This window comes from Polyodon spathula, chromosome 8 (genome assembly GCF_017654505.1).
Source record: "Polyodon spathula isolate WHYD16114869_AA chromosome 8, ASM1765450v1, whole genome shotgun sequence".
Classification (NCBI taxonomy): domain Eukaryota; kingdom Metazoa; phylum Chordata; class Actinopteri; order Acipenseriformes; family Polyodontidae; genus Polyodon; species Polyodon spathula.
Window position 1 is genome coordinate 4,822,474 of NC_054541.1, and position 18,136 is coordinate 4,840,609.

The window sequence follows — 18,136 nt, forward strand, 5'->3', positions numbered from 1 at the left end:
CAATTATGATCTTTCAGTTTTGTATTTTTAATATACACTATATATTTTTTTCTCAATAAAAACTTGTTTCCCCTTAACTGTGGAGTATGGTGTGTAGATAAGTGGAACATCTTCATTTAAATGCATGAAATTCTGAGGCACTTTCACAACAAAATGTGAAAAAAGTTCAAGGGGGTGTAGACTTTGTACAGGCACTAATATCTATCTATCTATCTATCTATAGATTGATCTCTCTCTCTCTCTCTCTCTCTCTCTCTCTCTCTATATATATATATATATATACTGCTGTGTGAAGTTGATCTAATATTCACAAACATTTTTATCGGAGCACTTCACCTTAGTTTTATTGGTCAATCATAGCAGATCAATTTCTTAATGGCTATTTTGTTCTTAATGTCATTTGTCTTTCAGCAGTACAGGCAATTAGTGGTCCACAGACTCATCAGCACATTGTTAAAAAAAAAAAAAAAAAAAAAAACAACAGTGATGATCTGTCTCACTTCAAATACCAGATCACTGAAAGGCTAACTCATTATAAGGGAGCCAATATATCCACTGGGGTTTGAATCTTACAACTTGCACCACAAATAAACCTAGGGAGAAACAACTATGACAATTAAGGAATTCAAGTTGTTTTTCAACATCACCAAGTGTAAACATAAAGTGAAAAGCATTGAGAAACACAAAGCTTTGTTTTCTGGGGTGTGGTTACTTCATAAGCCCCTCCAGCATCATCACTGTGCTTTCTACATCTTTAGGAATCGATGAGGAGCAAAATATTTCCACAAACACTCATGTCTTCCAATCTTAATGGGGCTGGAAGTCAATATATTTCTTTATACAAAGTTAAATTAAACAGATCTGGTGGGAATGTATCATGGGTGAGAATTCCTTTGACCTGCACTGGAATTTAACCAGGACTCAAGTGGGGCCAGTGGGGACTAGAGGCTGATCATGCATATTTGAATCAGATGTTTCAATACAAAACAAGCACGTCAGTAACATCCAGCCCGCATTGCCACGGCTGTAAAGTCAAAATCACGTTGATGACCATGACATATACCCACAGTACGTACTGAACAGTACAGAACACGACATGGTAACGATTAGTTTAATGAAAATCTGAGACGTGGTATTGAAGACCTAGATCTCAAACACGAGATGTTAGTATCATAGTGAAGTATATTTGAATGATTTAGAGTATGTGGAATAACCTGTGTTCTCAAGATACATGTATAAAAGCATCACACAGAGACACCTTCATCCATTTGTACTGAACACATTATTCCAGAACAATCCAAAGCCTCCCTCCTATAGGAGTTCTTCAGTTTTAGTAGCTTGCCATGTATTGTTTTGCTGGAGGTACAGACCGCATGGCTAATCTAGTCTACCTGACATCTGTTAGGCAACTAGAACCGAAGAGCAGCTCCTGAACTCATACAGCTGGTCTCACCTTACCTGAATTAACACCGAGTACAAACAAGCCAATCGTCAAACAACACAGACATATACAGTAGTGTGCAAATGTATTAGAACACCTCAAGATTTGTCATTTATATCCTTTATACTTACCTGCATAAAAACCTCAGGGTGTGAGAATTTCAATTTTCAGCTTAGTAATCAGTGCTATAGAAAGGATAGGCACTCATGTGTAAACATGTTAGACCTCTTTATGCTTTAATTAGGCAGCTTAAAGCACTTCTAAAAAACCTCGTGCATTTTACCATTTGTGGCTGTGTTCTTTTTCTCAAACTATTTTAAATTAATTGCAGATGTGGCCTATTAAAGTCAATTAAACAATTACTAATTTTGACATTTTCCCAAGATTTGCAGCTAGTGTTTGATTTCATATGCATAACAAAACAAAAAAGAAGCAATGGGTTTGAATAACTTTGCACACTACTGTATAAAAATAAATAAAACTTTTGAGTACTTGTAATAAGAGCCACAAACATCAGAACAGACACAGAGACAGTACAATAAAGAACTTGACTTCACAAATCTGCTTGGTAAGCTTGGGTAACAGCCTTTCAGTCTGCATTTAAATACATGTAATTAACAAAACAAGTCTTTACATTTCTTCTTTTTAAAAGAAAAAGGTTTAGTTACCTACCAGACTGTCACAGTTTTATACAATATCATGTTGATTTGAACAAGGCCACATCTATTTACTGCTAGGTTAGTTGTGGCATGGCAACTTGAGAGGATGCAATTGGTCCATTTAAAACAGTCAAAGTAACACTATAAAACTGCATTACTTCTACCAAGTCAAAAGAAGAAAGAGCTAGGTTTATCCTTTGCCTAAGTAATGCATATTCAATTTTGTTCCTCCTGAACTTCGCTGATGTAAAACAGGAGAAAAGCATTAGAAGCCTTTGCTATAAATGACAGACTTTAAATAAAGTTTAATGCTACTCCCAATGACAGGATTTCATTTCCATTATGGCATAGCCATCATAATAAGCTAAAAAAAAAAAAATTACAAATCACTTGATAATGCTGTATAAAGTGCAGTGAAGGAGTTATCATTTTTGAGGTTGTAATTCAGTTTTAAATTATGGCTGAACTGTCACTCAAACAGCACTACACCAAACATCAGGCTCCATAAAGAGAAGAATTGTACCATAGAAGTTTGATATTTGAATGGAACTACAATAGGATATTTAAACAAATGAACTTGTCTACTGCCAAGTCCTTCAAAAATAAGTACAACAGTAAGTAGTATATACAAACACACGGAAAGACAAAGTTTTGATTTATCAAAAGACAAAAACAAAAAAAGTTTGGAAAAACCAGCTTCTTTTTATTTTCAAATACCAGAAAAATAACACATTAAGCAGATGCTCAAGAAACACATGTAATGAAGTGTACATTGTAAACATGCCAAAAACAGGCACAACATTGTGGAAGTGTACCAGGAGATCCAGCTCACCATGTAAACTGATGTAGAAGAGTAATGCCTCCATGGACAGAAGCTTGGACACAGAGGCTAAAAAGGCACGACTTGGCAAGAACACTGAAAACAGACCTGTGGCAGCACCGGAAACCCCCAAAGAGAATGTGTGGGAGGGCAACACACACATACAACAAATTGTTTTGAAGCAAAAGGACGTGCAAAGTGTCTGACAATACATTCAATAAAAATCAGCAGGTTATACACAAAAAAAACCCAAACAAAACAGTTGTGTACGGCAAGTTACCCAAAGAAATGCATCAGGACTATACTTTGTAATGACAACATAGAGCATCCACTTAAAGCTCAATTTATATAGATCATATTAGACAAACTACTCAGACAATAGAAAGAATTACGTAATGAGGTAGGAAAATTAAATATGACAGGTTGACTTCTAAACAGTAGCACATTTTTTTTGCATACAACTTACAAAACTAGTAATACGCCACGATTGTATTCTCATGTAAAGAGATTGAAAAAAGTCCCCCCCTCTCCCCTTATGGAATGGCATCACTGCTTTAACAGTGGAACCCAATGAACAAAAACACTTATTTACACGAATCCACTTCAGGTACTAAAAAACGACTGTGTTGCTAGAGGCTGTGTGAACAGTATAAAACTAAATTAAGCTCCTGCAAAAATCAGCGACCTCAGGTTTAAAATCTCTGGAGGAAGACCAAACAGAAAAGCTAAATTAAAGTGCAGACATGGGTCAAGTGTTCTGTCCTTCAAGGGCTGTATATTAGCATGGGAGTGTGTAGTAGATGGGAATGCTACCAGAAGCATGAAGGCAATACTTGACAAGGAGGGGCTACAGAGACAATGTGGTCTATAATAGGAACAGTACCTATCTGCAATCGTTCAATCAATTAAGGAACACGGCCAGTGCATGGGTTAAAGCTGAGGAGGAGGAGGTCACAGTTAATATTGGAGTCTGTACCTCAGTTGGAATGCTGCAATCCCAGAATGGTGGGCCACCTTTTCCTTTGCAGTGGCAAAATGTTGGTGCCAGCTTACGGCCTCCTCCTAAAACTGCCATGAACTGATTAGAATTATTCCAAGAGTACGCAGTGTAACCTGCCTCCTAAACCTTTAAATGCTACAAGAGTTCCATACATCTACTGAAGAGAAATGGTTTAATATTAACCTGATTTTATATCAGATTGCTGGATCCTTTCAGCAAGGTAGACAACACACAAAATCAATTTTCTATCATCCAGGGATTGCAGAATTCCAAGTTGGCGTGGGACACCAGAATCTTTAAGTTGACAGAAAGGCATCCAAAGGGCAACCTTATTCTTTAGAACTGAGGTTAGCTCATTTAACCAGGTTTGATCAGGCAGCCCATGTATTAAAGACACATTCAACATCTGAGGGAGGGGGTGGGAGAAGAGAGGCTTAAAAAAAAAAAAAAAAAAAAAAAAAAAAAAGGCGATGGGGGGGGGGGGGGGGGGGGGGGGGGGGGGGGGGGGGGGGGGGGGGGGGGGGGGGTGGGGGGGGGGGGGGGGGGGGGGGGGGGGGGTGGGGGGGCGGGGGGGGGGGGGGGGGGGGGGGGGGGGGGGGGGGGAGGGTGGGGGGGGGGGACTGACGGGGGGGGGGGGGGGGGGGGGGGGGTAAAAGTACCCGCATTTGATTTAAAAATGTACAAAAAGTAAACAATAGTCAGAAGATCTAACAGTAGTTGTTTGTCATGTTCTAATCTAAAAACAAACAAATCTAGCATTTAACATTGCAGTAAACAGTTCAAACCTTTGGGTGTGAAATCATTACACTTTTAAGGCTGTACACTTCAAGTTACAAAAGAATGCATCTCAGCTTTGCAAGACCTGCATTTTTTCATCAAGAGAAACTCCTTCCAAGACATTGGAGCAAAAAAAATATTGTACTCACTTTTGAGCAAGAGTTCATTAGAAATATAGCTATCATAAAACCCTTTATACACATCAGTAGGAATATGAGGTCTGAAGTTGAATCTGTAAACAAAACAAAAACACACCTAAACCTACGACTACAATCTACATCTTCATGTAAAGTCCAGGTCATCTAATTTAATTCACTGCAATTTTGCTTTCCTCCATGAAGTGAGGGAATTGGTGCTTTGGTACACCGTCGCTTCCAGGTTTGTCCATTTCAGCAACTGATCCAGGGAGGCCAGACTGAGACCCATCCATCTTCATCATGCCCCCATTGGAACCCATTAGCTGACTGCCAGCAAGACTTCCAGGCATAGGAATGCCACCGTTTTGGATCACAGAGATCTCGTTGCTCTTCATTGCCAAGCCATTGGTAAACACAGCAGTGTACTGACTCCAGACTGCAGGGTCAATGTTAATGGGTGGAGGCACCATATCCCTAGGTGCTGGCACCACCTCCGGCATCATCTTTGGTTCCCCTCCCAACAGTGCGATTGGGTTATCGAAAGACAGTCTCCTGCCTCCTCTAGCTGAACTGTTCCACATGTGCGTTCCAACGTGCACCTAGAGAGAAGAAATAAACAAACAAAAAGGAGATTTCACAATGTGCAAGAATTGAGCTTTTAACACAAGGACATTTGATAAGAGATTACGTAAAAAGTGGTTTAAAAAGGCAAAGGCCAACATGAACACAAGCTGTGAACGGCACATCAGTGCTCTTCCAGTGTCTTGTTTAGGTCATGTCCTAGTTTTTAGGAAATAAAAACAAGGAATCGCAAAAACTAAATTTAACTCCCAGCAACATTCTGCTTCCAACTTTGCAAATGACAGAAGTTGCAATGTTACCTTGAGATTTCCTTTGGTTGTGAAAGCTCTTCCACAGATGGTACAAGCAAAGGGCTTCTCACCAGTGTGAGTGCGTTCATGAATCTGTAGGGCGCTGGCAGAGGAGAAGTTCTTCCTGCAGGAATTGCAGATGTGCTGCTTAGCAGAGCGGCGCGGTGCAGCAGGCATGCCCGGTTGCGTCCCAGATGGCTGAGGAACAAGTGGATTTGGGAAACCGATGGGCTGCTCGGATGGGATCTGCACTTCCAGTTTAACAAGACTTGAAGGAAATCGTGCAAGCGATGGAATGAGGGCAGCACCTAATTGGGGGGAAAAAAAAAAAAAATATATATATATTTTTCCTCTCAACCAAAAAATGATCTAACTTTTGATTTGCATGTGGGCATCATATTACTATTTTGAACAATCCCTTTGTATACAGATACATAGCATTCTGTGTTATTTATGTAAACAACTTTAGATCCGCAAGTTCAATAAGTGACAAGAGACTCAATTTCAGTTGAGGCAAAGCATCAGCCTTTTTATTTTCTACTGGAATATAAATTGCTTCCTCCATACATGAAGTTAAATTGCTCATCAGTAACTCAGAATTGAAATGTGATCAAAGCAAAACAAGTAAAAAAAAACACTATATACTTACTGAAGTCTCCATTTGTGAGAATATGTCCGGGTTCTTCCTTAATTGTTCCAAAAGCAAAGTTGCCAGATGTCAGGTCTAAAGCACCATTGTGCTCTGAATCACCAGGTCCATTATTAGACTCCAATTTTACACCTGCTACATTGCCGTCTTCGGGAACTGTAGTTTCTGGAGATTTAGATTGGTTACTTCCTGTATGGCTGTTGGCTGGAGAAGAATAGAAAGACCCAGTGTCTGAAACACCTGGGCTCCTGCCATCCTGGTATTCCTGTTCTCCAGGTATAGATAACGTTCCATTAGTCACGCACTCGTTTGTCAAGTAGTCACTTTCTGATCTTATGCTAGACTGTTGTTGCAGGTTTAAAGCAGAGCTGATGTTCTTCATTTGATTCTCCAGAGCAGCTATGCTTGACAGCATTGCTAAGGGAGAAGCAGCCTGCCCTTCATTCTGGGGAGTCAGCAGTTGCTGGTTTGCATTGCTGGCAGACTCTTGAGAGTCCTGTTCCATCTCTGCTTCCTCTGTGGTCTCCTCATTGTAGCTGCCAATCATTTCTACATTCTTCTCATCCAGCAGACAGGAGTCCACGTCAGAGCTCTCGTATACACTTCCAGGCAGGGGAGTGTTAGGGATTTGCCCGCCCATGTGCATTCGAATGTGCTGCTGCAATACAACAGCATTGGTGAACTTCTTCTGACAGATGGGGCAGGAGTGTTGCATCTTTAAAGGGGTGTTGGCTCTATGCACACCATAATGGGCCTTCAAGTTGCCCCTTGTAGAGAAAGCCCGGTCACAGATTTTACATTTGTAGGGCCTCTCACCCGTGTGGGTACGGTAATGCATTTTCAGAGAGCTCTGGCAGCTCAGCACACGATGACAGATGAAGCACTCATTTGGATCCCCAGTCTTCTTTTCTAGACTCTCAACCATCTGCTGCAGCTTGGCAGTCTCAGACCCCTGCTCTCCTGGCAGTTCATCCCCATTTAGGTGGGGCATGCTTGCAGAACCTTCTGGGGATTCCAAGTACTGGTCCAAACTCGTGTCCTGGTTGAACATGCTGGAGGATACTGAAGCACCGTCGCTTCCAGACGATGACGGCCTTTGAGAAGATGGTTCATTCCCTGAAGGCGAATCCTGAGAAGCAGTGAAGCTCTGCACCATCGGCTGAGGAAAGCCAGAGGTAGGCAGCATCGACGCAGGTTTACTGTCCACAAAGTTGGACTCCTCTGGGGCCATAGACATTCCATAAGGAATGCCAGTGCTTGTGGGAACGTTGTCCAGGTGCTCAGGAACAGGATAAGGATTCATGCGAATGTGTGGAAACTTCTCCTTGTGCCTCTGGAAATGCACCTTCAGGTTTCCTTTGGTCGTGAATCTGTTTCCGCAAATATTGCATTTGTATGGTCGTTCTCCAGTGTGAGAGCGAAGGTGAATCTGCAGGGCGCTGTCGTTGCCGAAGACTTTGCCGCAGTACTTGCACTTGTGTTTAAACAAAGACTCCTCAACACCAGCAGTTTTAGTTTCCACACTTATATTGGGAGGTTTCCCTTTCTTCGAGGGATCCAGACCAGCTGAAACAGGAGAGAAAGAGTTTTGGAAACCGGCCAAACCTAGAGGTAGCAAGGTTGGAAGTCGAGTGGCGAAGTTTGGGAGAACTTTAGTAATGTTTGATTTGGAGGACAGCAGTCCGTTGCCTCCGGAAAAGGCAATGCTGGAATGAGGTACCTTTCCTTGTTTCGTGTTCTCTAAAGACAGGCTTTGATTGCCAGTTTTTTGTCCGATCAATGCAGCAGCCGCCGAAAGCTGCTGCGATAAGTGAGCCCCCAGAGCTTTCAATGGATCAGCTGCTGCAGCAATAGAGGGGTGGAGACTGTGTGGAGCCATCATTGCCACTTGTATACGGATCTGCTCGGTCAGTTGAATTTGTTGAAGCTGCTGCTGCTGTAGGCTTACTAGCTGCTCAAGAATCATGGGGATAGCATTTAAGTTGCCTACGGACTGAGAGTTTTTGTTGTCAGATGAATGTTGAGTTACAGCAAATTTTGTACTCTGCATAGTCTCCAATGTAACATTAGTGTTTTGCAATTTAGAAGTTTGCATATAGCTTACGTTTGGTCTTCCCGACATCTCAGTGGGTTCTCTCTCTTGGTGATAGTCAGCATCCATTTCAGCTTTGTTATTTTCCATCCTTTCCACCAAACCAATGTTGCTTTTTGACTGGGTGTCACTGGAGGATGGACCTTCAACTTTTTCACCACAGAAGCGGTCTGGAGATCCTTGCAAGAAGTGGTCAGGCATCATGCCTCCCTCGCGGTCTTTCATGATCAGGACAGGTTGGTTTTTAGTGCAAGTTTTCTTGTGCTCAAGGAATCCTGACTGATCAAAGAACTCTGCGCAACATTTGTCACAAACACTTGTCTCCATCCTGCTCCTCTTAGTGTCATTCCCATGGTCTCCTGTCCGGCTCTCTTGCGGAACCCCTAGAATACAAAGAGAAAAGAATGAATGCGTGCACCACATTTTATAAGACATTAAATCTCCTTACCCAGTTTAAAACAAACTGAAGCCATAACTCTACAGCTTAATGAAGAAGGTGGGAGAATGAACAGGAGGTAAAATGCATGTTAATTAACACCCAATGTACTTTGAGCAATTAGTGATGAAACCAAATTACAATTATTGATCAGTCCCAACCATATACCGTCACTTGATCAGCGAGTCAACTTAACAAAATGAAATTGCAACTGATCCAATTTGATTTGTTAAAAGCTTTTTTTTTTTTTTTTTTTTTTTTTTTTTTTTTTTTTTTAGAAAAAAAAAGGCAAATGACCGTTAAATTGGGCTTTCATGCAATAGATTTTTTTTTTGCTCCAGAAACACGGGTATGAACAATTACAATTTAATAACCAACATCCAATTGTTCAAATTGAATGAATTGTACCTCTAAACTCAAGTCCCTTGGGGCAATGGTGCAAAATTTTGAAATGCCGCCCCCCCACCCCCACAAATTCTACATTAACAGATGTTCCCCCACTTTTTCAAATTTCATGTAAACTATTTTTCCGATAAATCACTAGTCCAGATTTAGCTAAATACATACGAGTATCACAAATTCAACATTTAAAAATCAGTCTAGAAATGCAACTTAATTTTTTCTTTTTGTTTAAACTAGGCGAGTAAACATTTACCTGACAGAAATCTGAAAAACATTATCGTCGCGCAACTAAATCTTGGATTTTTCACAAAAAGTATGCACACCAGGAGCGAAGCGAACAACATTAATATATTAAAAAAAAAAAAATTAAAATAGCTAGTCATGAAGACTATAAAAACACAAAAGAGCATGGGTACACCACACACTAAAAGAAAAGGAAAGAGTTCGGGGAACACCACTGGCTTGTTAAAGAGCTAATGTGATTACTAAAGGTCAACTATTAACAAAAGCATCGTTTTACAGAAATACGAAACCAGTGTGTGGCACCCCAGTCACTGACTAAAATTAAGGCGAAATAAGGAGGGGAGACATACCAGCCTCCAATTGTTTGGCTATTTGACACGTGGCGTCCTTTTGACGGTCTAAAACCACGGACACTGGCATCAAAGAACATTATATTTTCCGACTAAACTCATTTCTCATTGATGTTGATATTATTTTTATTTCTGGGGTAATCTCTGCGTGCGCGAGACACTGACAGTCTGACATCCACTACCTTTGACCTTGATTGGTCCATTGCAACGCAAACAGCGTGTAGCAGAATACAAATACTAAAATATTCGCTTTCGCGCCGCTCATTACTCCATTTAAAAATCAGTTTTAATTGTTTTTATTCGCAAGCTTGCGTCCGGTGTCCGTAGCTCTTTGACATGCAAGCCTGTGCCCACTGAGTCATGTGATTTGGCATTGTACATTGCAGAGCTGCGCTTACACTCTGACTAAAGAATGTGTTTGTTAACACTAGTATCTAAATCTGGGCTGTTAAATTTTGGGGACGGGGACTCGATTTATATTAAATCCTGAAAAACGTCTGTTAAAACATTAGTAGCGCACCCCCCCCCCCCAATGCTTAATTGTTAATCTTAAACCACACATTTCATCTGCAGAGCAGTTGCTAGAATGTGGTGAAAATAAGAATACAAGCACCAGCTCCACCACAACTTACTGCTGACCTATTTAACATGTGGGGGGAAAAAAAGGCAGTTCATTAAAAGACCTGTTATATTCTGCACCACTACTTTTCAAAAGACAAGGGTGGCAATTATAACGCCAACTGCATGACCAGGAAGGCACCCTACTACACCCCACCACACCCTGAGTTCTGCAACGTTTACTTTGGATGTAACAATCTTGAATTATCACATTTGAACACGCTGCATGCAGTCATGGGTTATCACTGTTAGCACCATAAAGATTAAAATAACCACAATGACCGGCTGCGTGTTACAATACAAGAGACTCTGGAAGGGCTGCACTGCGACTCCCCACCTACTCTTTCGAACAAAGGCAAGCGCTGCATTATTTTATAGAAGCTTTAACTGTATAGCAGACAACAGGAACCCGTTTCCATGTGTTACTGAAGAGGAGAGAAAAGGAAGTGGATTGAGAGAGAAGCCTCCTTTGTGAGGCAGCAAGCTTGGTCAAAGCATGAGAACACATTGCTGAAACAAGCTCCAAGAGCCATCCAGATTACATTATAGGGACACACTGGTTCTGCTACAGTGTGAATTAAAATACTTAAAACACTGTGTAAAATGTAGCCTGTTAAGTTAAATAATTTCTATGCTTTGACCTGGACGTTTCCACTGTACATATTCCAGATAATCTTATACTACAGATCCCAAGTAAACTATAGACTAGTTTGAGAAACACAGCAATTTTAAAACACCGCACAGCTGTTAGTTTAGAAAGTGTGGGGTCCCCCGTGTGGCTCATCCAGTTAAAGCGCTGCCGCTGCGGGCGCGGGATAAGTCACACAGCTTGGACAGCACCAGTACGCGTTCATACTGTGCAAAAGAGGCCAAACTTTACTGGGGAACCCCAAGGGAGGGGGAGGGGGGGGGGGCACCATATTGGCTCCAACGCTCCCGGGGTGGGGGATGGAAAACTGGCAGGGATTGCTTCATCGCGCAACAGCAAACCCTACTGGCCAGACACCGAGCTGATTCAGAGAGTGGATAAAAAGCAGAGGCGATTTCCGTTCTCCAGGATCGGTAACCCGTCCACCTCTGGATTGCTCGGCGTAAAAGCAATTCTAGCTTCAGGCCTGTGAGATCAGAGGACGCTGCGATGGGGGGTGGGGGGTGGGGGTGGCACAACTAAAATATGGCTGGCAGATGTGACGCTTTTTCTACATTGGCCAGAAATAAAACCAAGGCCATTGTGCTGCTGGATTTTGAATTTCAGAATCCTTTAATTTAATGCAGATCCACACATTCAGAACCGTTAAATTGTATGTGTCCTTAAAATAGGAGATTTAACAAAAAAAAAAAAAAAAAAAACAACCCCCTCACCCCTGCCCCTGATCCCGTTTGCCATGGCTTTTTTGCACTCAGCCATTAAAAGATTTTGCGTCAAGGAGTGTAAGGAAGAGTCATTGTTTTCACCAAATTCAGAATTCCTGGAATGTAATCTTCAAGTGCCCTGTAATCCAATAAGAGGGGAATGCGGTTATCCCAGCAGGGAATTGGGATACAACCCCAACCAAATGGCACAGAACACAACAGATCAGGAGGGGCTTTTGAGAATTGCAGACAAATTGGAGGGAGGAATTAGTCAAGGCTGCAGCAGCAACAGGTTTGTCTGTAGGCATCAGTATCAAATTGCACAAATTGTGTCAATAGACTGCTACCTTAATACTTCATATGCTTCATTAGGTTTGTAAATATTAAGAATGGACCACTTTTTTAAAAAGATGCAAAGTTAACAATTACACATTTAATATTGAAGCAGTTTAAGGCTTCTCCATCTTAGACCCTTGTCTTCCCAAATCAACCAAAAAATTTTAACTAGAAAACTATCCTGTAGAAGAATCATTTTAAAACCAGAGCTCCATCAAGAGCCAGTGCAAATATCTGGGAGTACACAATTTCTGTGGGTGACATATCACAGCAGAACAGTGTGTGATACGCTAAAGCACTTCAGTTTAAATCACAACATTTATGACTTCTCATTTCTTTCTCCAGTACCTAATTATTCAGTATTCTCAAAAGCCAATTACAAAAAGTTCTGCCAAAAAACCATAACAAATCTCTTAAGTAGATGGCCACAGATACATGCTGTGGTCCAACGCCACCCAACCCTGCTTTTGATAAGCATCTGTTCTTCATGGAAAGCCAGCTGTGACCAAGGAGATTAACAGAGGAGGGCACTCGTGTGCAACATTCATTCACTCGCAGTGTAAACCAGTACTATTGCTCTGGGGAATGGGGAACTATTCTTTGTACATTTGCCACCATTCAGAACTTTACATTAAAGCTTTTATTGAGCCTGACGTTCTGCAACGGCTTTGGATAAGCATCCTTTAATAAATACAGGAAAAAGCTATGGGTAGGGGTGTACAATTGCAAGGTTGAAAACACACACTACAGGTTTCAGAACTCATCTTGTCTTGACAGGTTATTGAAATGACTGGGCAGGCATTGTGAATTAAGGCAATCAGAGCCCTGTTAGATCTGTTCTGATCACAGCATGAAAAACATCTGTAGGTTTGCCATTTGAAATAGTTTGTGCAGCTGGAGGGTATTGAACCCCAGGACTGGCTGCAGGGCTACAAAGAGTTACTAACCCTGAAATGACAAGTGCAAAACTTTAATATGCTTGTGTTTACACACCAACTGAATGCGCCTGCTAAATATTTAGAATATTTCTCATTAACACAAAAAGGTAGCTGGGATATGCAAGAGAATTACCTTCAAGACTGCCACACATTTTAATTGTCAAGTCAGTCTTGCCTTTAAATAGAAAATTTGATCAAAAACAGTGGGTCAGGTCTGCACAGTGTAGTTCTTAATGCCCCCATCCCCAAATAATGGAGTCCCTGGTCAAAAAAGAACCAAACCAGCGAAACACACACACAGAACAGTACATCTGTGTTCAAGTCGGGCGAACGCTGCAAGCCCTGCTGCCAAGGTCAATTGCTAAAGGTGCCCTAATTGCAGGCTTGACATCAAGCTGCCACCCACAGCAGGCAGCAGGAGGCAAAGGTTAGCTCAGTGGCTTTGTCAAAGTGTCACACAGTAACAGTGTTTCAAGAGGGGGCGCGCTATAGATACAAAGGGGAAAGAGGGAATCAACATTCAGAGGCAGGACTAGAACTTGATACTTGGTTCAGGGGTCTTCAAAATTCACCACGCCTCACTGTGCTTAAACAAGCGTTTATTAATGAAGCAATGTGAAGAAAGTTCACACGTTACAGAGCCCTGACCTGAGGCCAGATGCACTGTATTCCTCCAAACACTGCTGGCTTGTCACATGGTTACAATTATAACCAAGGACTCTCTGGAATTCCCAAGTCAGTTTTGATTAAAAATATTAACCGATTAAGCATAAATTTAAAACACTTCAGTTTCTTGTCATTAAACAAAGAGTTTTATGAAACTACTGTAGTAGGTTTAAGTATACTATATTTAATACAATCCCGGTTTGACGATACTGCCTTATTGAGAGGAGATCCCTTGAATGAATATACTGTGTTGAAATGGATTTTGTCTTCAAGATAAAGTGGCGAGTTAAGAGCCCCCATTGTTAAATGCAAAACCACTCATATGCATGAGGCTGGCTAATGACCACCTGTTTGCATTCTTCACAGAAACTGCTTGGCTTGTTAATTGCTCAACAGGCAATCCCCCCTAAAAATAAATAAATAAAATAGAGATTGCAAATGACTGTTCTCACGGGCAGGTCACACATTGTGTGGTAGCTTCAAAACATGCACAATCTTATCCTGTCAACATTTAAAATGTGACCTTTTACAAAAAGCACCCATAGGTCAATTCATAAAAAAAAAAAAAAAAAAAAAAAAAAGTTAGCATGTCTTTAAGACCCTTTCAATTTAAACTGTAGATGTTAACATGAAATAAATATTCATCCAAGATGGAAATAAGTGTTAAATTACACGGAATATACTACACCCGTCAAATACCATACAACAGATTTATACAGAGGCTACATCAGATATTAAATTGTTTGTACCTGAACCAGATCACACATGTTCCTAGTTATAAGGCATTTGTCTCTCTCACCACTTAGTATATTTCCCCCCTTCAAGCAGTTACTCTAAGCTCACACTCTGCTCCTGGTTACTAAATGCCTAGAATCTTAATGTATAACTACAATTGAGAGCTACCAAGAATACCGCCCCTCCACCCCGAAAACGCTCTACACACGCCTCTACAGTCAACTATGGACCACTTCTGCAGATCAAAAACGATCTCTTGCAATTTCACGCAAGGAAGTAGTGCAATGATTTACTTCACCCCCTTGAGGGCGCCCAAGCTTAAAGCGACACCCTCTATGTAAATGTAGTTTAATTTGTAGTAACATTTTACTGAATAACCACAAGAAAGGTTCGCGGAACGGTCTGATGTGGAACACGTTTTGTCACTTTGCGCTGTTGGACTCTGTTTGCATGCTCAGCATCATTGAGAATCAGCAAAGTCTCAAAACATGCGATCAATCAATTACAATAATGTATTACTAATATAATACAATTGGATTACACGCACTGCATTACAGCAGAGATGTAGCTGCAATTCAGAACGACACAGTGTAATTTAAAAAGGACTGCTTCTGTATGGGGCCAAAATAAGCAATATTATTAGCAACAAGTCATACATATGAGGTCAGAAGCTTGTGTTCAAAGTATTCGCACATGGAAACCACCCCAGCCGTTCCACAAACCAACTCCATCCCCCACCGTTCTATATGCACAAAAGGAAACACTCAAGCATTAAAACGAGGGATTTATTGCAGTTTTGGTCAGTTTGTTTTTTAATGAGTCGCATTTCCTGGCAACCAACATGTTCAAGCACTTTTTTTTTTTTTTTTTTAAAACAAAAGTTACTTTAATTTCTAAAAATGACTTTATATTAAATGCAAACATTAAAACTCCCGTATCCAAAATAAATATGTTTATATACTTTAAAGCTGTACCTGAAAAGGTCAAATCATGAGGTAAAACACAAATCGGGGTTAAATTCCAATATTGCACAGCTAGAATACTTATCGTGAACGACGACTGTACGCGAATGACCCCCACACAACTCAGTAAAATGTGGCCATAATGTGTGTGTGTGTGTGTGTGTGTGTGTATGTATGTATACACACACACTGAAAATCATTCGTTCTAAAATATGCTCATCTACCGTATTATGCGAAAATATCAGCCAACCAGCGTTGGTAATTTTCCAGCAACGGTAAGATTATATACAGTAGAATAAAGGGAATTGATTATGTAATACAACCTACAAACTTAATCAGCAACCTTAATGTTTCATCCGGAAAATGCAGTCATTCACTGGAATATTTTTAGTACCCCCCACAAAAAACAAAACAAACAACACACACACACTGTAAACTGCTTCAATTATTACCAATACCAAGTGCAATTTAGCAAGGAAACTGGTTTAAATTACCCTGTATGTTAACTAGCAACCGCACGGATGAAACTATCTTCATGCTTACTGGGGCTACTACCGTGTCCAAGCGAAACCAAAACAGTTTGATGCATCGAGGAATCCAATACATTTAACTTAATAGGTGGCTAAGATAGCGGAAAAAAAACAAAAAACAAAAACACACAAGTGTACTGTACCGACTATTAAGTGGGTGTTTACAACAGAAAACTCTACCAAAAAAATAAAAAAAAACACACACAACTTTCCGTTTTAGATACACACACTTTAGTTATTTTAGGAAGTCGGAAATCAAAGATGGCTGGAGGTCAGTACAGGTCCAGTGCAGCCGCGACCTCTCGAGCATAATGATAAAACACTTAAAATATAACTTTGAAAAAGCCACAAAAAGTGGCAGCCTTACTTTAATAAAGAGACAACATGCAAGATAAAAAGACACGTCTCGGCACTACCTAGTTTCCCTTTAGTACACGTTTAAGTGTATTGTATGAAACATTGGCTCACCGTCTACTTTGTTGAAGAAGTATAAGAGATAATATTGATACCATTGATCATCAATACTCACGCCATGCTGCACCGCAGACCGAGTTAAATTCCCGACGGCATAACAGTTTCAATACAAACTGTGCGTTTCATAAAACTACCTTCAAGACGGCAAAACATATTGCAGGCAGATCTGATTAAAAAATATTGTTTCCAAAACGGACATTCCACCCCTATAGCTAGCAATGCCTGGGAGTCCGTTTTTCTCGAGCCATGGGGTATAAAACGTCAACCTCCACTATCATTTGAATCTTATAACTTTCGCAATATATACGTATTTAATAAAATTACTTAGTTATTTAAACCAAAAACGAGTAAAAAGGCTTTAAAAAAATGCATGGTCAGTCCCAGGGGTCATGATCCCGACCAAAGTCCAGCGATTTTTTTTTTTTTTTTTTTTTTTTGTAATTCCACTAGTTTGCTTAAAATCCAAACTGCTGCAATTTGTATTAATTTGTCAGACTCACCGTTTCCCTCTAAGCTTCCCTCGTCGGAGGTGAGCTGCTGCGGCTTCGCTTGCTTGCGTCTCGACATGGTGCAACATCAGGAGCAAAATACTAACAATATTTTTCTTTACAACAAATTCTTCGAGTTGGGAAATTAGCCCTTCAAGTTGAAACGCGCATGTCAGAGTAATTATGATTATCAATAATGCATTGCGATTTATTATGGGTCTCTGACAGCTGATTGGCTCGAGTCCAGGAGTTTACAGATTATTCAAATAAGATCCATTGATGAGAAGCGAGGTTCGTGCGACAAGGAGAGGGAGGGGCAGCCAGTCCGAGGGGAGATAGAGAGATAGAAAGAGAGAGAGACCTCTGGGTGTTCTGCAAGCGGGGATTCGCCTACCCTTTAGGAAACTGGGAGTTGTAGTTTTGTTAAATCTATTGTTTTTGTGGGCAGGCAAACTGAACAAATAGAATACCTACCTACCTGTTTGTTTAATCTGTACTAGAACAGGAATGTGACTTTGAACATTTCACGCACACACCAAAAATAAATAAATAAATGAAACAATCAACCTTTTAATTATTAGTAAACTTCTTTTTATGGTATTATGGGTATGAATTGGAGATATGATTACATTTTTTATTAGAATATGGGAATAATGACAACATCGCTACACATAAGATATTCGCATATAGCCCAACAGCAAAACAAGTTTAATACAGTCACAAGTTATAAGATATTTATTTTGAGAATAATGTTAACAATGAAATGATAGTTTATGAAAAAGTTTCGCTTGTTTTACGATAATAATTTATTGCGTGTGGCCATGTAGGGAGGCTTTTTTTTTTTTTTTTTTTTTTTTTTTTTTTTTAAGAAACAGCTTTAGATATATTTGTTGAATATATTACACTCATTAAATGCACTAAATGAATGAATATGTAATAAAATCATCAATCCATATGATGACACTGGAAGGTATATCTATATGTTTTTTTTTTTTTAGATTATAATGACACTGACAGAATCAAAGGGTTATAAACATCATCAGCGGGAAAATAGATTTTTTCACGAATTATCCAGCAATTGTTTTTTTGTGGGAGCACATTCAACCAACAAACTTCACAGCACAACTGTATTTAGTCAGGCTGGTTGTGTGTTTTAAT

General features: G+C 40.3%; 1 protein-coding gene across 1 annotated transcript; it reads right to left on the minus strand.

Moving 5' to 3' along the window:
- Positions 1–4,562: 4,562 nt before the first annotated feature.
- LOC121319309 (sal-like protein 4) lies at positions 4,563–17,141 on the minus strand. The gene is made up of 4 exons (XM_041256610.1): positions 16,991–17,141; positions 6,356–8,830; positions 5,716–6,014; positions 4,563–5,433 (listed from the first exon to the last, which is right to left on the minus strand). The coding sequence occupies exons 1-4, from the start codon at positions 17,055–17,057 to the stop codon at positions 5,005–5,007; spliced, it is 3,270 nt and encodes a 1,089-aa protein (XP_041112544.1). The 5' UTR covers positions 17,058–17,141; the 3' UTR covers positions 4,563–5,004.
- Positions 17,142–18,136: the final 995 nt, after the last annotated feature.